General features: G+C 39.1%; 1 protein-coding gene across 3 annotated transcripts in view; it reads right to left on the reverse strand.

Moving 5' to 3' along the window:
• Nucleotides 1-3,849: 3,849 nt before the first annotated feature.
• The window catches only part of tspan4a (tetraspanin 4a), a 267,431-nt gene continuing 247,538 nt past the window's right edge, over nucleotides 3,850-23,742 (reverse strand). For all 3 annotated transcript variants that reach the window (XM_024295289.2, XM_036216896.1, XM_024295288.2), the window contains 2 exons: nucleotides 11,660-11,743; nucleotides 3,850-4,364 (listed from right to left, as the gene is read on the reverse strand). In XM_024295289.2, the coding sequence (XP_024151057.1) occupies nucleotides 4,296-4,364; nucleotides 11,660-11,743 (153 nt within the window). In that variant the 3' untranslated portion in view covers nucleotides 3,850-4,295. The remainder of the gene's footprint in view (nucleotides 4,365-11,659; nucleotides 11,744-23,742) is intronic.

Genomic DNA, 23,742 nt, shown 5'->3' on the forward strand with positions numbered 1-23,742 from the left:
GAATGGCACGTGTCAGAAATGTCTTAAGAAAAATATTTCTCTCATAGGTTGTCAGTTGTGACTAAAAAAACTACTCCATTGACATTTGTCTTTTGTGTTTTAACATGTTCTTGTAGCATTTTTCTCATAATGAAGGACCTATATAAAATAACTTACAATTAAAACTTTATTTTCTGAGTATTTCTTATTTAAAATTGCATTGGATCAGAAAACTGGATGCTTGAAAAAGCTCAGACTAATAATCCAGCTACTGAAATGGGCGTGTCAAAGTCTCCCACAACTTTATGTGAAATTCCATAAAAAGAAAATTATGTGGATAAATGAAATCAACCAAATGATTCTATAAGACATACATTTTTGCTCATTGAAGAAAAGAAGTCAACCTTTTTTACACATATTTTTTAAAATAAAAAAGTGTTTCAGAAACAAAAAAGAAAAAAAACACTTTCTTCTAATGTGTACATACATTTTAACTGGTAAATGTATATCCGTGTAAAATGCAGCCTGTTTCCATTCCATCCATTCATGATGTGACGATTTGATAAAGTCATTTTTCTTGGCTGACATTTGAAATATTTGCTTTGCAACAGCAGTATGTGTTTACTTCATTCCATTTCCTCTACTGACTATTTTCATGTCTGCTGTAATTCAAGCTTGTTGATGGTTACAAGCTCTTTATGCTTGGAAATGCCATTTCCCACTTCACAGGTACACTTACGCGTTTTCAGCAGATGAGGAATATATGGGAATCTTTGTATAAATATTAATTATATAAAAGCTTTTAGAGTTGCATAGCAAAAGGGAACATCTTTGCCTTGCTATTGTAATGTGTTTATCATTCAGCTGTTCTCTATTTGTGCTGCAATAGCAACCCAAAGTAAAGCTAAAGTCACACCTGCCCTTACGGGTGGATCTGGGCTGTCTGAAAAATAATGGGCAAACCTGGTGACCCACAGGAAATATCAAAATGTAGGCCACTTGGTCAGCCTTTAAGCTATGTACACACAGAGCATTTGCTGTGTGCACTAAATGCTCATTCATGGTGTTCACACTAGACAAGCAAGGAGGGGCTACTTACTCATTTTACTAACACAGTTGGAAGAGGCTGGTTTGAAATGTTGAAGCCTGCAAATCTTACAATTTTGGCAAAAAAATTTAAAACTGATGGGTTAATTGCAGGTGTCCTCAGAATAGTACATACGCATTACTGTCATGTCAGGAGAGTGACCATGGTTAATCTTTATTTGAAGATCAAACGCCAAAGTTAACAGGCTTGTTGCAGTGACTGGGCTCACCAAATAAACCAAATCCATACGTCACTATCAAATCAGAGTCCCTGATTGGTCAAAGTCCAAACTGATTTAACTTTCAACGCTTGTTCAGTTTTATGTAAAGCTAAAAAAATAGAGGTACAAACATGTGTAGCTACACGTGAACCTGAAACACAGACGTTTTCAGGCTCATCACCGTCTCTGGATTCATCAGATTACAGAAATCCATGCGTCACTACCAATTCCCTGATTGTTCACAGTTCAACCTGGTGTAATCAATGTATTCTCACTTCCAACTTGTCACATATTGACGCTTGATTAAGAACCCTCCGTGTCAAAAATTGTCACATTTTTGGTGTCTCCAACTTCTTGTTTTTTTGACGTGCTGGCTGTTCCCAATAAATAATGGGTCCCCAACCTCCGGTCTGCAAACCGGAACCGGTCCAGTATTGGCAATGGTACCCTAACCCAGTACTGGTACCGGTTTGCTCCTGGTACCGTGTCTAGTACTGGTTTAGGTCCGGTACAATGTCTGGTACCGCGTCCAGAACCAGGTTAGGGTACCAGTAGTGGGTTTGGGTACAGGTATTGGACGCGTCTCAAGGACCAGTCCGCGTCTGGTACCACTTCCCGAGGGTTATAGACCCTTGATTTTACGAACAGCCAGCGCATCAAAGAACTATGAGTTGGGGACACCCAAAACATCCGTTTTTGACACGTAGGGGTCCTTAATCAAACATCAATAAGTGACAACTTGGGGATGAGAATGTGTTGATTTAACTGTCAATGTTTGCTTAATGGCTACACATTTGTACAAAGGGCCAAAAACGGTTATAAAAAATTAAGTAGCTACACACCAACGCTAAAGTTTTGATTGCGAAAACCTAAAAAGCGGGTCAACCCCTGTACGCATGCATATACTTGTATAGTGCTTTTCTACTTTTCTTGAAGTCACAGACCCATTCACACACTGATGGCGGCTCAGCTACCAAATACTAGCACCAACCTTCCATCAGAGGCAGTTTGGGGTTCATTGTCTTGCCCAAGGATACATCAACACATGGACAAGTAAGGCGGGAATCAAACCTGCAATCTTCCAATCAGGAGTCGACCGCCCTATCGCTGCACTACAAAGGCATAATTTGGATCAAAATCTCAAGACCAGCTTCCATTGCACCAAAGTCCATTAAATATTATAGAGCAATAAACTTTTTTACGTTTGAAACTCCAAAAACTGTGCAAATTAATCTAGGATCCTTACTTTTTAAGGTTCCCCGGCTGGGCATTATCTCTATCTGACTTCACGGGTCATGCCTACAATGCTTCCATCCATTTAGCTGCACAGGAACTTTTACTGTTTGAGCTGTGCATTGTTTAAGGACATAGAAAGTAGAGGAAACACAAAGAAATTGTGAACAAAATGCAGACGCGGTTCAAGCTACTTGACTGGACTTTCAATTGCAGGCTAAAACATTTAAGTATTTTCTGTCCTGTGGGGCTATTTAATCACAGCATGTCTCTGGTGTGCTCTTTTCCTGGATTATGCTTGACAGTGCAATATATAAAAAAAACACACACTAAAGAGGAGAGTTCAAAGACTGCAGATGAATCTTTGTCGTTGGACCTTGGAGGGAAATTGCCCCAGGCCAGTCTCAAGGCTCCTGCCACAGCGCCGAACATTAGCATTCTTTTGACTCCGCAGTCTTGAAAGACAAAAAATTCTAATGCAAATGCAGCCAATAAATAAGACATACACCTGGGCAGTGCTTTTCCTCAGGTGAATCTAATTAATACTTGATTAGTTGAGTAATTCAACAAGGTAATAACTTCAAATCAGGTTTTCAAGTTTTAAACATGTTGTGGAAAAACTCAATGTAATCAGATTTTAAAGACCCACTCGGATGAAAATTGTGTTTTAATATATTCTTGTGGCAATGTTCTCATGATGAAAGATGTATATGAAGAAAATTGAATTCAAAATTGCATTTCTTTGTTCAAATTGTTGTGAATCAGGAGCAGAGGAAGAAATACTGTTGGTAAAAAGTTGTAGCAGTGACGTAGAAGCTACAATCCGCGGGCCACAAACACCCTGCTCCACTCCAATAATCCAGCTGTCTAAGCAGCATCAGGCACACCTGTGAGATGGGATGGATACCTCAATAGAGGAGAAGTGCCAGAAAAGACAGATTTTGGGTATGTCCGAGTTCCTTCCTTACTCACTATATAGCGCGTTCGCCATTTTCTAGTGCTGTCCGAATCTACTGTTCCAAAATCAAGTGCTCTATAAATTTCCCAGAAGTCTTTGTGCAAAACTAGCATGCATCAATGTTCACTACATTAGCGAGATGGATGGGAAGTGGGGGTGGGCTTATTTTGTGCCAACGGTCCCACCCACAACTCAAAGGGGGAAATCTAAGGAACTGTAGAAACGATGTCCTTAAATAACAAACGTTTTTTGATTTTAGCTAAAAACGCTGTAATCATAAATAAAAGACCACTGAGAACACTTTGATGATCAGAGTAGGACTTTAAGCAGCTTGATAGTTTCCACTTGAGGAAATGACGACATGACATGTTCTGGTTTGTCAAGCCAAAACATTTAATACACATCATGGCAGGAGACATGCACTTGCAAACCGTCACACAGTGCACTTTTCTTCACCGGAGCTCCCACACTGAAAACACATAGAAATTTTGAAATAATTTAAAAGAAAGCTCTTATTAAAAACAGCGTTACACAGTTTTTTTTAATAGATGTTTATAGTACTGTTTTGGAAAATGTATCACAGAAAAAAGCTATTAACACAGAGCAAAACTGAGAAAAAACACAGACGCTGCGCTGGCTGATGGTTAGCAGAAAAACGGAGCCGACATCCCAGATCAAATGTTGCGGGGAGGACAAGCCTCGGAAAGAAGAGTCTGTCAATGCGGAGGGGTGGCGAGGAAGGGGAAGGGGGGATCTATACATGTCCATCTCTAATGAGAAAACAATCCAAGTGCGCTGAAGGGCAGAAGGGTCGGCTGCTAGGCGTAGAATGTTTCCACTTTCACTGCCTGGCAGAACATTGTCATAGAGAAGACGAGACCCAGGATCTGCAGCGACACAAGAGACATTTCAGAAGTTAATGGGATCACATGTCCCCTGTGGACATTTGAGCACAAATTCATGGTTCTTACGCTCATTTCCTTAATTATATGTGATCAACAATGCCCAAAAAATACACATTTTGAATTTCTTTTTAGACACAAGAGACTAATCACTTAACTTCTGTCCTCACAACCTGCTCTGGTAAAATATTACACATTTCGTTTTAGGAGTGTAATGGATTACCAAACTCACAGTTCAGATTATGTCACAGTTTTAAGGTTTACCGTTCGGATAATTTTTTGGATCAGTAAAAAGAAAAAAGCAAGATAAAAGCCCCAAAACCTTTTTTTAAAAAAGCTTCAAAACATAAATAAAGTACTTGAAAGCACAAATACACTCACACACACACACATATTACATCAAAACATTTGCTCTTTGAGGCCCATTTATGAAAACAAAACATCTTCGTACACAAACAAAACATGTCATTTCTGATTACATTTACATGTCTTGAGACCAAATCTACAGAGACTGAGACAAAAGAAGGCTTGAAAATAGTTTAGAAAATACCAAATCTGTTTGGAGTAACCACAAAAATGCACATTTCTCTTGTCCCACCCCCCTAAAGCCCAAATTAAAATAAACAGTTAAAAAATATATTTTTGGTATTAATTGTTTTATGGAAATTGTGGGAAGATTTCAATATTTCAAACAATAATAACTATCCGTAGAACCTGTGCAGGTGAGGCCCTGCCTGCTTTTCCTGATGATTTTTGATCCCTTTTGCTTGCCATACTGCCGTCCCATGACCGCATGTCACTGTTACAGAGGGGGGAGTGAATTTCTCCTGTGCAGAGAGATTCTCTGAACCCAGAACCTGCTTTTATTCAGCTCTTCAAAATAAATAAACCTGATCTTATCTTCCTTCATGATGAGGTTGAGAGACGGTTTTGACTGAAGCTCCTCCCACACAGGGCGGGAGCTTCAGGTTAACACCCTTTTGGAAAGCCGTCAAGCAGCATCTTTGACGCTTGTTAAAACAAAGACAATGTACATGAATTTGATCCGAATTGCATTAGATGTGAACGGTGCGAGGAGGTGGCGGGGTCCGCAGTACACGTATGTGTTAAACTGTGTCTAGTGATCCATTGCACTGCTATTTCGTTCCAGCTCACGTAACATTTACCTTTACGCGTCTGCAATATCAAAATGGTTTGTTTATATCATTTACAAGATCACAATGATTAGGTGTTACAGTTTTGTGTAACAGATTATTTAAATATCGTTTTGTTCTGAAAAGATGCTGTTTGATTCTTTTTTTCCTGAGGCCTGTAAATCCTCACAACAACAATATTAATCAGAGTTGTGTAATTTGAAGAACTCCCTTTGGGGATTCAATGTCAAAGTACAACACTGCAGCTGGCTTGAGTAATACTATAAATAGAACTTTTCAGAAAATAGTTTTTTCCTTTTTTTTAACAGGCGCTCATTGCAATAAAGCCATCGAGGCAGCTATTTATATTTCAGACTAACTTACTTTTAGGCTGGGGCGCCGAAAAGGGAGGTAAAAGTGGCTGATTCTAGGGGCCCAGACTGAGGGGAGTCCCACAGAGGCTACTAATGCAAATTTGCTGCTGTGTTAGTGGCTCTATAAAAATTATTTTCATGGGGCCCAAAGTTCCCTAGCGGCAACCTCAAGTTTCAATGTCAAGTCAACGCGGTTTGAGGTCTTGAGGCAATATTTGGCAACACATTCTCATTCCCAAGTCGTCGCATTTTGACGCATGGTTAAGGCCCTCCAACCCCGCGTCACTTTTTGACGTTTTGGGAATCCTCACCTCTTCATTTTTTGACATGCTGGCTGATCCCAATAAATCAGGGGTCCGGTCATTTTGTCGGACTTGGTATAAGACACCAACCGAACCTTGGAATGTAGCCGATTTGAGTTCGATACGAGGTTACGGTTAGGGTTAGAATACCGGTTCGGTCCTCGTCCCGGAGGTTGAGAAGCCTTGATTTAATTGAAACAGCCAGGACATCAAAAAAACGACACCCAAAATGTCATTTTTTGACACAGAGGGTCCCTAATTATGCGTCAAAATGTCACAACTTGGGAATGAGAATGTTTTGCATTCGGGCGTCAGGCGTGATGCGGCGAGATTGACGTGGCACGTCAACCAATCAGGCACTCAGCTTTGGGCACCTGACGTTTTTTGGCCGCTCTATGCAAGGATTTTTGTCAATTTCCTTAACGCGCTGAGACCGCGAGGTTGCTGGAGTCCATGACGACTACTATTGGGTGAAGCCGGGATACGCCCTGGACGAGTTGCAAGCCTGTCACAGAGCCCATGGAGCCAGAGCGCTACTCTAGCCAGCCGCCCGGTGGACAGCATAGCTAGCATGCGGTGGAGCTTACTATGTTGCCCCGCCAGGGGTTGGATACCCGGCAGACAGAAATCCGCTGCGATTGCAGTGGCCACGGCGCTCTAGCTCCACAGGCTTATAATGTTTTATTTATTTCCAATCAAGACAATAACAAAAAGATCCTGCAGTTTTATTTCTATTCACCCCCTCTCTGGAGAGAGAGGTTCTGAATGATCTGTTGGACCCAGGCATGGCTTGCTGGTGCCTCTGTAAAGCTCTCCAAAACTTATAAACCCCATCTACTCGCTCAACATCATCCATGTTTTCCATGATGTGGTCAACAAATGAAGTTCTTGTGCGGTTCCTCCACAGACACGGCGTCAAGTTGTCAAGCTGTAAATTTGACGCTTCAAAAGAGAGGTGGCAGACACAAATGTGACCCCTGCTGCGCCAGAGGTGAATGCTACATCAGGCTTTTTCATTTACAGTTCCAAAGTTTTCAACAAAAATCTATAAGTTCATCTATTGGATCAGATGAGTGTAGATTCCATGAAGGTTGTGAGAAAAGATTGAAGCACGTGTGTGAGTGAAATGTATAAGAATGTGTGGACGGACGTCTCGACTGTCCCGCAGACTCTGGCTGTTGGATGCAGACTTTTGGAGTACTAGGCAAACAGAGGTTTTTTCTGATTTTTTTATTTCTCGGCTCTCTCTGCAGATTCTTGATCGGACTGGGATCTGGGGAGTGAACAGGCCGGGTCAATACTATAAGCTTTCTGTCTTTTTCTTCAAGCTGTTTCTGAGCGGTTTTAGTTGTGTGCTGGCTTTTGTCCTCCTGGAGGAAGCTAATGCTGCCGGCGTGTGCAGTTTCTGTCGAACAGCATGGCGCCTTTTCAGCAGCAGTCATTTAAGGGTAGGGGGGGGTTCATGTCAAAGCAAAGCCAAGGCAATGTCAGAGCCTGAGACTTCCCAGCAGAAATCCTCACTGCAACAAGATTGCCACTCGTTCAATCTGATTGAGCTTGACTGGTTCAACTAAAAACACAGTTTTTCCTAATCTACCCATGACAAGTTACGCATGCTTCTAGACTGATCTTGTATATACTGTACATATACTGTATATATAACTGAAATGATGGTTTTCTTGAACCTATTTAAATTCAATACAGGCTCATACTGTGGAGGTTAGTTCTATAACTCGTGGAGCAGAAATATACATAGAAGAAAGCGTATCAAACATTAATGTTTATCCACATCCCAGGCATACTTGACCATGTGCTCATGCATTAACCAGCTAAGAGTTTTTCATTTCATGGCTGCTTCACATGGATTAAAACATTTTGCTCCTGCATTTCTTGTGTTTCTATCAAAACCTTCCAACATGGTCAAAGATGAATCCTATTCAAAGCTCGGTTTCTAATTTTCTATATTTAGCTTATTCTGTTTCAGTTAAGAACAAGCGCACTGAAATGTTCACATTCTGAATTCAGGTAAAATAAATTTTTCTGTATGTAACGTCTTGGATAGGTCCTGTCTAGTCCTGCAGATATCAGGCTACATTCATACCCAGCTCAGAAATGTGTATGTGAGTAAATGTTTTTAATGTAAATGTGTGAAAATGCACATTTTGTGCTTCCAAGTTTCAAAACTTGCATGTTCTTGCGCTCCACATACAAACACAAGGTCATTAAACACACACTGAAAGATAAACCAGTTGAACTTTGACCAATAAGGGACTCAGAATTGTGGATAGTGTCCTTTTCAAAACATGGAAGTGCCAACCGTCTGAAAATTGATCATGGAGGAGAAATTAAGGATTGTGGTTTGTGCCTAACCAGAATTATGTTTAATTTGATTTGATTTGAAATTGTGTATTTCAAGCAATCAAAAACAAGTATAATGCCTGTGCAATACAATCAACAGAGGATTTACATCCGTACAAAGATATGTCAGACACAAGATAACTAGGCGTCTAATTACAGATCCCTTGAAAGGGAGTGGGAGGAAGTGAACTTATATAATCCCACCCCGGCTCAACCATAGCATTTTCTCTCCATGAATTATCAATATCTGGTTCAGGACTTAATATCAAATATTTATACTCTACAATAACAGATTCAGGTTATAAAGGATCATTAATATCATTGATGTTATCAAATTTCAGAGTTAAGGAGAGCAGGAGACACATGTCCGGAAACCCTACATGAATCATCAATATCCAGTTCATAACTTCTAATCAGAAATGTATATCTTACCAACACCAAGTGTTTAATGTTTTATAATAAAGTGAAAGAAAAAGCCTGGAACAAGATTTGCAAGATTTGATTATCGGGCAGCGACAGTCCTCTGTTGATTCCATGTCCTAAAAGCGTGTTCAAGAATCCATGTTCTTGAACACACCACAAATACCTGGTGTGAAGCTTAATGACAGTGATGACGGATTTTTGTTTTGTTGTCTCAGTTAGATTGAATATAACTCCAGTGTAGAAAATCTCATTTCACAGATTCCTTTCCAGAGAAGTGCAATCTTTCACTGCAGCACGTCTTTTGTCACTAACACAATAAATAAATTGTAAAAACAAATACTTGTTATTCATGTTTCACTTTTTCTTCTGTCCTAAAAACAGACAGGTAAAGGCGTATCTGTGCAGCACTGAAGAGAGTTGTTCTGTCTTTGTGTGGGAGGTGTACGTTTGAGACCAGATAGTGCTCTGATTTTTACAGGGATGGGCAACTCCATGACCACAGTCCTGCATGTTCTCCAAAATACATGTTCTAACTGGATACACCTGAACCAGGTAATCAGTCATGAGTAGGGCCTAGATATCTGGATACAGCAGCCCTCGAGGCCTGGAGTTGCCTATCCCTGGAGTTGAACCATGTAGTTCAGGGGTGTCAGAATCCAGGTCTTGAGGGCCGTTGTTCTACATAATTTCCAAATATCCTCCCATTGAAGCTCCTTATTGGCCAAACACACCTGATCCAGGTAATCAACAGCAGATAAGGAAAGATTTATGGAAAAACCAGCAGGAGGCTGGACCTCGAGGCCTGGATTTGGACAGTTTTAAAATAAAATAAAAATCTGTAGTTTATCAAGAGGTATGCGAAGGCTGTTTTGGACTGATTATTCAACCACACTGCAAAATGAGGCCCTTTTAGAAATAAGTAAAAAATTCCTACCCCTTTGGCAAATTTTCTTTAAATAAGAAAAAAAAATGCCAGTGGGGTAAGAAAAATGGTCTTACGAACACAAATTCTTATTTTAAGTTAAAAAAATCTAGTCACCAAAACATGTTTTCTCAAACTAAGATACTTTTACTATTGAAAAACTTCCAATAGTAAAATTGAAAATTGTCATAATTGTCAAAAGACAATTTTCCTTCAATCAAAGGTCTTTATTCTGCCTTTAGATTCTGTTTTTGCAGTGTACTGATTGCTCCAAGACTGTCTTGTTTCGAGTGTGAGCCATCAATGGGTTGAAATAATCCTGTACATCACATAAATGGAACATTGACAGGTGATATAAAACATGACATAAACATGCCAAGACTGACAGTTTTCAGTTAGAATGAAGCTTTCATTCTTCACATTTATGGGGTTTTAGAGACGTTGGTGAATTTTTATGACCAGCTGAGTTTTTTTTATAAAAAGTCAAAGTGTGATAGCTTCCTAGCTCTATTACTACATTTACTCCAGACATGTAACGCCCGTTCAAGAATGTGTCACGGCAAGTTAAGTAATGTAGTAAACTGTGTACATCAGGGGTGTCCAAAGTCAGTCCTCGAGGGCCGGTGTCCTACATGTTTTCCAACCAACTTGCCATTGAAGTTCCTTATTGGCCAAACACACCTGATTCAGGTAATCAGCAGCAGATAAGGCAGGATTTCTGGAAAACCAGCAGGAGGCCGGCCCTCGAGGACTGACTTTGGACACCCCTGGTGTACACACTGGTTCTTCTTTTTCTACTGTTTACTACTTTCCAACACCCACACTTGGAAGAGGTTTGGTGCGAAATATCAAAGTGGTACATTTTCGCAAATCTTGCTCCAGGCTTTTTCTTTCACAGCTCTATTTCCGATATATGAAAGACTTGGTGTTCTATGATTCAAACGACACAAACGCAGTTATTAATTTTTTCCTTCATGGTCAATTTTCAATGTTTGGCACTATCGTGATTTAAAGGGAACCCCATCCATGAATGAAAAGCGACGCTATCCATATGTCCCTACCAAATCTGCGTACCTGATTGGTCAAAGTTTTACCTGGCTTAACTGTAAATGCGCACATTCAATGACACACAGTTTGTTCTTAGAGCCCAAAAACAGTCATACAATCTTGCATGGCGAAGCGTGAACAAGAAGCGGAAGCCTGTACCACGCGTTTACATAGACTTTTCATTGAAACCAGTCACTAGAACACACATTACTGACACTGGTGTTAACATAACTTGGGTTCGTTCACCCATGATTGTTGTCTATACTTTCACGTCATGAAACAGTAAAGACATCTTTCCAATAATCTTACTTTATTTTAAAGACTCCACTGTGGATGGTAAAACGTTCTCATTTGAAGCCCCATGAATGAGCGCAGCTTGTAAACAGACCAGCAAAAGATGAGAGACTGAGATAAATCTGCAATGATTACAGGTTTTTGGCTGTTTGTTTTGCTTCACGCCCTCAGGGTGCTCCGACTGAAAATCAGCCTGCAGGATCACAGCAGCCTCGCACACTTCAACTTTTTAGACGTCTCTTCTCTGAGATTGCGACAGCGTGTCATATATAACTCATTTTGAGGGGAGGCAGAACATCTTTTAGATTAGTCAAGCCCCCACTACCCCCACCCCCGTTTCCCCATGTGGCCTTTAATTTCTCAATTTTTCATCTACTCTTTAGTATCAAAGACTATTTTTTTTCTTTAAATTTGCCTGGGAGCTTACCTGAGTCAGTGCTGTGCATAGAGCGAAGATCCAAAGTGCCACCAGGTTCTCACTCAGCCAGTCCTTAACCCGCTCATAGCACGGCTGTGGAGGCAAAAACCACACGCCATCAGAAAACATTTGCACACATATGTGAACCTGCTGATAACATCTCTAATGCTCTGCATGCTACACTCAACACAGGGATTGTTTAATTAAACCTCTACGTCAGAGTAAAGGAAGTATGTATTCTCTAAAGTCTCTAAGACCTTTTGTCCCAGCTGCCAAACAAGCAAAGCTGGCAAACAAGAACAGGGGACACAGATGGCCCGCATGAAACTGTAAGACTGAAGACCACTTGGTGAGTCTGTAGATGGAAAAAGTTCATGCATGTTTTTTCTGCGGGCATGCTGCGGGTCACAGGTTGTAGAGAACACTTAAAAAACCTGCTTAAGTACGTAAGGGTGAAACTGGTGAGGTGCAGGAAACATCGTGTGGAGTGAGTATTACAAGCAGGCCTTGACCCCTTTCCCAGCGTCAACATACCTAGGAAAGCACAAGGGTTACAAGATATCTCTGGGTCTGTCATTATTTGGTTGGTTCCGAACTATCACAGTTGTTCCCTTTAAAATGCAGCTGCTTCTCTCTATGACCCTCCATGGGCCTGGAGAACTCACAAACCGGCAGTACCAATACAGTACAGATCAACCCCGCCGTATGGGTGAGTATGGGTGAGTAGACAACATGCCTCCCAACACAGGAGAAAGACCAGAGAAAGGTAGTTTTCCCTCTTTCGGTGGGTGAAGTGCTCCTGACACAGGTGGAGGAGTTTAAATATCTTGGGGTGTTGTTCACTAGGCCCTGCGACAGACTGGCGACCTGTCCAGGGTATGTACCCCGCCTTCGCCCTTCAGTAGCCGGGTTAGGCTCCGGCACCCCCGCGACCCCGAAAGGGAAAAAGCGGACAAGAAGATGAACTTATGAATGAATGAATGTTGTTCACTAGTGAGGGAAGATCGGAGCGTGAGATCGACAGGAGGATTGGAGCGGCGTCTACCATTTTGCGGTCGTTGTACCGGTCCGTTGTGGTGAAAAGAGAGCTGAGCCAGAAAGCAAAGCTCCCAAATTACTGGTCGATCTTTGTTCCAGTACTCATTCATGGTCATGAACTCTGGGTCATGACAGAAAGTACGAGATCCCGAATACAAGCGGCTAAAATGAGTTTCTGCCGGAGGGTGGCTGGGTGTTCCCATAGTGATAGGGGCAGAAGCTCGGCCACACGGAGAGAGCTCGGAGAAGAGCCGCTTCTCCTCCACATTGAGAGGAGCCTGTTGGGGTGGCTCGGGCATCTGGTCCGGATGCCTCCTGGACGCCTCCCTGGAGAGGTGTTCCAGGCATGTCCCACTGGGTGGAGGCCCCGGGGAAGACCCAGGACACACTGGAGAGACTATGTCTCTCAGCTGGGCTGGGAATGCCTTGGGGTCCCCCCAGAGGAGCTGGAGGAAGTGGCCGGGGAGAGGGAAGTCAGGGCATCTTTGGTTGACTGCTGCCCCAGCAACCTGGTCCCAGATGAGCGGGAGAAGGTGGATGGATGGATGGCTCCAAACAAAGTCCAATGTTCTGTCTTCTTTGTGTTCTTCTCAGCATCAACTGCAACTCAGCAGTACGCAGGTCTCTGAGTCACTGTGCTGCTTTCAATGTCATGATGAGTTTTGAACAACATCAGTGCCGTCTCCCCATTTTGACCCACGGTGGCCGGGATCATCAGATTGACATCTGGTCAACACCGCACCCCAAGCCCATCTCAACAGTCTTCGTTGAGTCCCTGTGCTTCCATCGTACAATTGTTAGGACAGCAGCACAGGGGGAAAGTGGTGCCTGGTATCAGCTAATCATTAGAAGATTTTGGGGAACTTGGAGACTCTCCTACCAGTCAAGTATCAGGCTGCTGCCTTCCTGCCACCTGCCTGCCACTGGACTGCCACCGCACGACCTCTAAATGTGCCTGCCAATGTCAAAAAATTGTCCAGTCACCATAAGGTTGAAACTTTTTCCTACAATCTCCATGGCTATCGTGCAACGTTCAAAAATGCAACTGCCGCCTCGCGATTACAAACGCCACAGCACAGCCACCCGCCGAATTTGCTGAAAAACCTGCATTTAGGTCGCTGCGCGGTGGCATTTTGGGACATGTGAGCATAGTCTAAGGCTTATGATCTCCATGGCAGCCAAACCCCTTTCTTCTATAGCTGCCTTATCTTCCAGGGAAACCGTCCCAATCAAATTCCTGCAGTTTTAGGTTTATTCAGCTCGACTGTGAACTTAGGAGCAGATAAGACATCATATGCCATCAAAGACACAAGCCTGGCCTCAGTCTTTTATGTCTGACATACCTAAAAGCATTATTAACTTAAAAAAAGGATTCCACGTTACTTCACATCTTCCCAGAGCAAACATCAAAGTCTCTTTTGAAACAGTAACATCTTCAGGAGTTCTTAAAGAAAAAAAAAAAGACAGGTAAGCACCACCAGAAGAAATATATTGATGTCTGCTTAGTTCATTACATAACGTGATGAAAAGGACATGAATTATCAAAGCATAAGAACTTCTCTGCAAGTCGCTGAGGGCTGAAATCAAAAGAGATGTGACATTTGATATGTCAGGCATATGGCTCCATAGCTCTTTAACAGACAGAACCATGTGCAAGATTGTGATGCATTCAGAAGAAGAAGAAAAAAAGGACAAAATGATGCACAGCAGGAAAAAAAGGAAAGTGCTATCATAACAAGCTATTGCTCTGCTCTAATTAATTATTCATTTCAGCAGACATGCTTTTATGATTGTGCTGTTTTTAAATCTCCTTATGTAAAGAAGCTGAGTCAGAGCCAGGGAAACCAAACACAAGCTTTTCTCCATCTTACCGCTGCTTAATATATCAGGGAACCAGAAAATGTGTTTTCCTTTTCCACGCCGCTAAATATTTCTGGGTTGGATCAATGTGGGGAGAGTCATGCACTAAATAAAAATTCAAGGCAGATTTAGGGCTATTTATCAAATTGCTGCCCAGCTGCAAAACCTCCAGGACCATCCGAAATCACATAAATTCAGATTTTTATTGTTTGACCTCTGCTGCAGCCTCATATAAAACCTAGGGCGAAAAGAAAAAAAGATAAGCAAGCCTGACTTGCCAGTCCTGAAGCAAAAACACCTTAAGAGACTCGGAGAAATGGAAAATAACAACAAACATCTATTAAAAAAAACAAAACATCTGTAGTTAATACTTTTTACAGCAAATATGAGGTATTTGGACTTAATATCCAGTGTGGATATCATACTCAGTTTTATAAACAATCTGGTGTTAGAGAAGTCTGCTTGAGACATTATCACTCATAACATTCCCACAAGTCTGCCCAGCCTCTCAACATGACCATAAATAAACCACTTTTTGATCTTGAGTTTCAGCTGAAGACAAGTAGAGAAATCACAGAGCCACTACTCTCAATGGTCACTTTATTAGGTATCCTTGCTATTACTGTGTTGGACCCCCTTGTGACTTCAGAACTGCCTTAATCTGTGGTGGCATAGATCCAACAAGGTACTGGAAACATTCATCAGAGTTTGGACCATATTGACATGATAGCATCACACAGTTGCTGCAGATTTATCGGCTGAACACCCATCCATCTTGATTATGTCTACACACATAAATGCATTGAGTTTCTGTCTTGTCTGATTAGAAATTTGTGTTAACGAGCAGTTGGACGGGTGTGCCCAAAAAGTGTCCGGTGAGAGAATATTGTTTCTTTTGTTTAAATCCACACACAGATCTGCATCTGTGATGACCTTTTAGTGAATAGGTTAGTGATAAATCTTAATATCTTAGGAAAATAAACACTTTGAGTAAGATTCATTGTCACATAAAAACTGCTCTTTCAAAAAAAAAGAAAGAATCACGACGCGTTACAGAATTATGCATAAAAACATGTCTGCATCCAAATACCAAGAATGAAGAGTACAATAATCTATATTTAAAAAAGCCTGAACTGTTTTTGCTCCAGCTCAGTGGGTAGAGTTGTAATCTTTCTCAGAGATACTGGTTCATTTTCCAACTTAAAAGACAAGATGTCCTTTAGAAATGACATCAAGTAAAGCTGCTTCAATTATTTATCCATCTATATGTTAATTCTCAGGTATTGTCTCAGGTAGTGCCATTGTCACGAGCAGCCCACACATGTGGGGCTGTGAAGTTAAAATTGACAAACGAACAGCAGCCGTTTGTCAGGCTAAAGCTCCTTCCTGACAGACAGAAGACTCAATACGTTCTGGGTTTTGTAAACACACTACTGGCATTTAGTTCTTCATCAGATGACTTGGCAGTAATCCCAAATCTTTATTGACTTCGGCGCCAATCAACAGTGATGGGAATATGACACCTGGATGCACATGCTATCGAGGGCTCAGCTGCAACGGCGAGCCAAACCCCAAAACATACTGAAAACTCCAGGACTAACAGCTGGTAAAGCTCATTAGCGGATACAATCGCACAGACAAAGACGACTACAGCTGTCAGATTTTACCGTCTACTCGATGGGCAGCAGCCATTTCTCAAGCTTTGGACCCTAAAATCTTTACATGTTAACATTCTTATTATGTCTTTGATTCTGGAATAAACTTGAATTGTTTTGTTGTTTCTTGTTTTTTTAGATAGTTTGTTTATTTTTTGTTGTGGTTCTTGTTAAAAAAATTAAGACAAAAAAAAAAAGATCCTGAAACCAATACGCTATTCTAAAAACAACATAAAAATGTATATTTTGAAAAATAAAAATAATTTCCTGAGAAGTTTAAATAAAAAGTTTGAAAAAAATTATAGTATTTAGTTTTCATGTATTAAATTCAATTTCCTTTTTTTTGACATTTTTGTTTTGTTTTCTTTAGTTGTACTTGTGATCCCTCGTTTTTCTGCGTTAAGTGGTTTTATTTTTTTAGCTTGTTTGTTCATTTTTTTGTTGTAATTGTTGTTTGAAAATAAAAACTGATAAAAAAAAGAAAATTCCAGAAACCTAAAGCTATTCCAAAAACAACATAAAAAATGAACATTTAAAAAAATAAAAGTAATTTCCTAAAAAGTTAAAATGAAATGTTAAAAAGGTTTCTGGTATTTAGTTATTATTTCTAAAATGTGATTTCCTTTTTTGTTATTACATGTTTTGTTTTGTTCTTTTCTTCTTGTGATCCTGGTGTTTTTGCGCTGAGTGATTTGTTGAGGTGATTTGTACTTCTAGGCCACCATACAGATGAGATCAATGTTAAGGAGGAGCAGAATGACTGTCCTCGTTAAATGTTTCAGCGTACATTCACCACCATTAGGGATTTTTAATAAAAGAATATTGTTGTTAAGACAGAATTTTTCAAAAATGCTCCCAATTGACTGATGTAATGATAAAACAAGTGAAATGTGTTTAGAGTCAGTGTGGCATTTGATAAAAGATGAGAATGATCTCATATTTACATATTTGCCAAGGGCTGAGTATATTCAGCTTCCTTCTATTTAAAAAAATACATAAAAATCTAACACATTCTTTTTTTAATATTACTATTATTTTAAACTTCATTTTAATATCTGAAAATATATATTTTTTCCCTTTTTTTCTTTTAGCTTCTGGAATTTCTTTAGATTTTAGCCTTTTTAATGTTATTTAAATTGATGTGTTTTTTAATATGCTTTTGCATAAATTGATATTTGTTGCTGTGATTTACACCTTAGGACCACCGTACAAATGCCATCTTAAGATTTTACATTTTTATCAACATGCTCATTTTACTCTACTTTATTATTTTATTTATCATTTTAGTAAAAGGCAAACTACCGCGACGTGGAGCAGAAGGATTACAGACCTGTGCTGCTGTCAAGGCCTTATTTAGTCTTGACAATGAAGAATATGCGAGGGGATTGGGGGGAGTTTGGCCCCGGTGTGTGAGGATTCTCACAGCTTGAGGAAACAAGCTTGTGGATTGTGCATGAGGAGAGCCTGCTGCTTCCATAATTCCTGCTGAACACTTCCAGGGTTGGGGGGCTGTGGCTCACACGACGCTGAGAGGTAAAACAAGCCTGACAGTAAACAGGTGAAGTGAGGTGGTTCATGTGTCCTAAAGGAGCAGAAACAACCTTGCAAGTCCTGCAGACTTTCAGAATTGTGTTCCTCAAACTGCATGTTGTACGGCTGATAAAGAGTTGAACTAGCCACAGAATCTATTTTTTTGTTATTTAAATTTAAAATGTTTTTGTTTAATATATTGATTCTTTCCTTTAGCTGTTCACGACTCACTTGGTCAAACATCAGGATGCTTTGGCACACAGAGGAGTTTGTGGTTGACTCACAGGGAGCTAAAAAACAAAAATCTAATCATATTTTGATCAAAAAGACTCATTTTTATTCTATTTTTGCAGATATGATTCTCCAATTTAGCTCTAATTTGACCACATAGCCATTATGTTGAAGAAAGCATCAGCTCGCCCACATCAGATTTTGAAGACCCACTTTGATCATTTATTTTAAAAACGTTTCCAGTGGAATTTTAATTTGGATTTTTGAGCCAAAATTGAAAAACCTGTGTTGTTTTCTAGGTCATAGTTTCTGCAGAGCAGCAATAGTTCATTAAAAATTCACCTCTTGGCATGGATTAAGCATGTCCCCACTTCCCATCATCCATCTGTTTACGCACTCTCCCACTAGCTGACATTAGCATGCAACAAAAATGGTGAGCAATATCGGAGTTATCTATAGTTTTGATCTGGAATCCAGATCAGACGAGGAAAACAAAGATGTACATGGATGTAGTCACCTACAAGTGGATGAATCAGAATGCAGGAGAGCAGGAAGCATCTCTACATCACAAATACGATCTTTTTTAAACAGCTTTTCTTCCCTGTTACTCCAGATTCAATGAATGAAAAAAGAAATACTCAGAAATGCAATTTTAAGCTGAATTTTCTTTATATAGCCTATTTACTCCATCAAAATCCCATTTTAAAAACAGCAAAAACACGATTTCCATCAGGGTGGATCTTTACCATGTTGATTTAACCTGTTAGTTTACCTGTGCCTTTACTTAAAACAAAAATAAAAAAAACTCAAGCTAGTCTGTACAGGATGTAATGGTCTAAAGTGGATCATTGTTAATCATAACCTTGGCTTTTTACAATGGTTACCAAAAATAAAAACATAGAAATTGAGTGGATTAAAAGACATTAAAAGGTTAGAAACTATATATATATATATATATATGCTAGTGAATTGCTTTTAAAAAGTTTTTTTTAACAGAGTTGAACTGAAGTGAAGTTAGAATCAATTTAATTTAATGGAATTTAACAAACTTCTTGTTTTAATAAGTAATTTGGACTTGTGACTAAATATGTAATAAATGAAGTTAAAGTTTTAATATTTGTTTTTTTAGCCGTTTGAAAATCAGCACACCGGCGAGGATCCATTATCACAGATTGCTAATGCACAGATCTGTTTGGTGGCGAGGAAAAAAAAAATCCTAATTTTTGGTTGGTTTAAAATACAATACTCTAGAAATAAATAGAAAGCTTGCTTGGATTCAAAATAAAAAAAATAACCAAATTCTACAAACTAAGTTTGATATGTTTTTCCAGTCATATACTGTAGATGAAATTACATGATTATTTGTACCAAGTGGACACAAAGTCATTTTATGTTTTTCACTCTAAAGTTTTTGTGGAAGTAAAATAGTTTGAACTCCTCCCAGACTGAGAAGTGGCAACAATTTCTTTAACATTTTTAATAAATTTTTAATATGTATGCAAGAACAGAGAACTACATTTTTTCTCTTTTCATCAATCATTTGTCATTCTTGATGATTAAAAACAAAACCTTCTTTAGTTGTTATCTTAACTAAAAAGAAAACATTATTGTCCCTTTTCAGTGGCTTTGTTTTTAGTGATTTAATTCCATTAGTGTGTGACATGATGTTTTTAATTTCTTTCTGAAGGAACCATGAGAAATCCTATGATCTTTGATAGTATTTGCAGTAACACAAAGACTTCTGGACGAGTCGGTTCTGTGAGTCCACCGTCCTGATGGTGTCAGAGGGAGAGTTTTGGCTTGTTAAAATGATTCATGTCACACAGGCAGTCGGTGATGATTTAGCCGTCTACAAAACTCATCATCGTTACCTTCACCTCCATTTCCCCTTAACCTGGCAGCTCCCCATCTATCTACCCTGCCTTTCATAAATAAAGAGCTTTCTCCAACTCAAAAGAGAATATCCCAAATGTTGATTCAAATCAAATTACAGAAACTCATTTTAAACATTTTAGTTGTAGTTTGGCATTTTACACACTGATGTAGTGAACTAAAAAACTTTTGTGTTCTTAGATTAAAATATTGAGTTAAAGTTGAGCCATAAGAATGTATTTAATTTTTCATTTTCCAAATGTTGCGATTTTTACAATGTGTCTTCAGTGACAGAAAATTAATATCATATTGTTAAATCAACTAAAACATATTGACAAATCTAAGCTTATGACACTGGATTTTGTTGATTGGTGAATTTAGCTTTTAGTACTTATGCAAATGAGTTAAAAACATTACATAAACAAATTTAATCTAAAGGACATGAAATATTCATGAAACCAAAACACAGAATACTTCTAAATGAGCAATGTGTATGAATATATGGAGTCAATAAATGGAATCAATTGAGCACAAAAATTAAAAATGCTACAACAATATAAAGTTTTAAAAACTACATTAAAAACAATGTAATCAATGATTACAAATCTGTCACTTCTCATTCCCGAGGTATGGTGTTCATTTCACACTGGTTGATGTTGTAATTATAAAATTTGGTTTCTTTCTTTCCCAATTTTCTCTCATTGTATCCTAAATGTTTTGTATTTCTCTTTTTTATTGATTGGTTTATTGATTTGTTAAAAGAGGCAGACAAAATACATTTTTCTTCTTTCTGTCCCCTGTTCATTTCTCTTTTTATTTCCATTATGTTTGAGTTTACAACTCAAGTTTATATGGTATGTTTTTCCTATCAGTAAAAAAAAAAAAAAAAAGGAAAAAAAAGAATGTATCTCAAGATAAATTAGTTTTTAGACTTGAAAAATGCTGTACTTGGAAACAGGCACATTTGGAACAGACACACTTGGAGACATAATTTGAAAATCAGAGTTAAATTTACTCATTTATCATCATCTGGATCTCTTTAGATACATAAAATGTTGCTATGAAGACATAAAGTCACAGTACAGTAAGTCACTGTACTGACTTTCTTCAGTGGTTTTCATTTGTCAAACCTGTGTCATGTCTATGACACAGAATAGGTTTTCTATGCCAATAATGAATCCTTTAGTCTCTTTCTACAAATATTTAACTAGTCAGCTTTAGAATCTAGGTGAACCGTCAATAAATGGTCAATTTTCATACAGTAAGTTTGCAAAGATGCATAAACAAGACAAAAAAGTCAGACATAAATGCATGCGTCCGTTAGACATCATTTTCAATAACAATAACTCTAAAATCGTTAGCAACATGTTACATGTTAGCCAAGTTAGAAGCGTTAGTCAAAGTAGCGTATTAACAACACCTGTAAACCAAACTTGACAGTATTTGGATCAACCAAACGTTTTGACAGAACGCTACGTACCTCTAAAAATAGCTCAGACATCTGTAGGCACAACCAGAATGAATCCATAGATGATATAAGGTGCTCCATACTTTAAGATGAACTGCTTTTTCTCTCTCTTTCTTTTAATTAAGGCTTTTACGTGCACTTTATAGTGTAAAACATATGGCTATTATAGACTGTGGCTTAAATTTAAACACACTACATCTGTAAAATCATTAGCAATTTTACATCCTTCAAACACTGAATCAAAGGTATCCTGTCCAAACCAAAACTAGAGATGTTTATAGAGATGTTTATCTCAGGTGGGTTGAATCTGTGTGAAAATCTGCTCCCTGGATCAGTAAACATGCTGGAAAACAGCTGCAGTTCATCCAGAACGCTGCTGTTTGGTACCGACTAAAACCAGGAAATACCGTCACATCAGTCCTGTACTCAGGTCTGTGCTCGGGCTTTGTGTGGCTCACAGATTAGAGTCTCTTCATGGGTTAGCACTAAAGTTCATATCTGTCACGTCGGTTCCATATGAACCATATCAGACCCAAAAGCTCCGGGACAGACCTGCAGCGGCCTGGAGTCAGGAATAAACATGGTGAGGCGGCGCTCAGTTTTCTGCAGCTGTAATCTGGAACAGTCTTCCTGTGGATGTTAGACAAGCTTTCACTCTGACAAGGCTTTAGTACAGACTCAAAGCTTCCCTTTTTACTGTGACAGCTGAAGGTCTCCTGCCTGTACTCCTCTCTTTTAATCTTGCTTTAAAGATAATTAAATGCGATTTTGTCATTTTAAATTACATTACATTTTATGTGATGTTACAGCATTAATATTAATTTGTGTCAGTGTGGTCTTTCTTTATTCTGTAAAGCACCTCATATATAAACTGTTCTATAGACTAACTAACCTGATTGCTTTGCCGTATGATTGGATGATCTGTATTCTTGCTCCAATATTACAGGGTTGAATGGAATTTAGAAGTGAACTTTTAGATTTTCAGAGTGTAGAGAAAGAGCCATTAAAACCTTAGTCACAACTTCCGGGGTGTCTACCGGTGAAAATTGGGCAAACCTGCATTTCCCACAGGAAATATGAAAGTTGTAGACCACTCAGTGAGAGATATTAATAAAAATATTCATGCACATTTATTTCTACGGGCATGCTGCAAGCCATGGTTGAAGCCAACACTTTTACATGTAAGGGGGAAGAAGGTGAGACATTTCGTTTGGATTTTTCTTTTCTGTTTTCCTACAAACAGCAAAGGTTTCAATGCAAATAAACAATTATACATAGTATTGAAATGATCACAAATCCTTTCATGCTTGGTTCATGTTGTGCTCCATGTATGACGGACCGCTCCACATGTCTAATTTTTTTTTACAAAAATATATAAATAAGTGTAAATTTATAAATGAAATCAGTAACGTAGCTTCTGGCTTAACTAACGACACTGTATGTTCTTAAGGCCAGCATTTATTAACACTTATTAGAGTTTGTTACGCCTCTTTTTATTAGAAATACTTTAGTTTTTCATCTTTGTTGGAGTTCTTTCATTTGATTTCTGTGCTCTTCGTTTTTTCATCACTAACAGATCTGCCCCCCACATGTGTTCACAGAAAATGGGCCCATCCAATAAAAATAAATAAATAAAAGATCATTTTTTAAAAGTTGATGAAAATTTCTCTAACCTAATCAAAAATCCTTTTGTTTTAATTCAACTCTAAACCAAAAGATGAAGCATTTGTAGGTTTGTGTGAAACCAAACTATTAGCCTCGGGGCGCTTCAGCCACATTAACATAGTGGCCTTGAATGGGATCAGTGACTTCTTTTGTCACGTGAAACCTCAGAGATATCTCAGGAGTGTCACCCGATTTGATTTCAACCAGGGAGGCTGGATAAGCTGTCACCGGCACAGCATGGGCAGCGCCGCAAAATGAATTTCTATGAAATAGGATATGCGATGCATGAGATGGGCGGATGTGAGTGCAGCAATGATATATTAGAAGAGAAAGGTTGTGGGGTTCAGAGTGGAGTGCGGCGACTGAATGCTTGATCTGCTGGCGAGCAATCAAAATACAAAACAAGCCATGTTCATTTTCTGTCAAAATGTCATTCACTCCACCAGCATTCAGAGGTCTGCATGACAGCAATGAGATGTGACCTGCAGGAAGTAAACACACATCATCGGGAAATCCTTCCAGAGGTTTGGGCAGTTTGTGTTTTAGGAGACGTAAACGACAGGCACTTTGAAAGGTTACGCGTTTCATTTCTGAAATTGAGCACAGATCCACTTTGAACAGAGTGAGGCCTTTCTGTGTCTGAGAGACGAATGGAAATGATTTCAAAAGCTCCTGAAAGAAAACCACAGACCTTCCAAAGTTCTCCTGAAATGAATTAAATAAACACAAGAACATTTCATTAGAAAATGTGACTTTTTTAACAAAAATACATC

The sequence above is a fragment of the Oryzias melastigma genome, linkage group LG3, assembly GCF_002922805.2.
Source record: "Oryzias melastigma strain HK-1 linkage group LG3, ASM292280v2, whole genome shotgun sequence".
Lineage (NCBI taxonomy): Eukaryota > Metazoa > Chordata > Actinopteri > Beloniformes > Adrianichthyidae > Oryzias > Oryzias melastigma.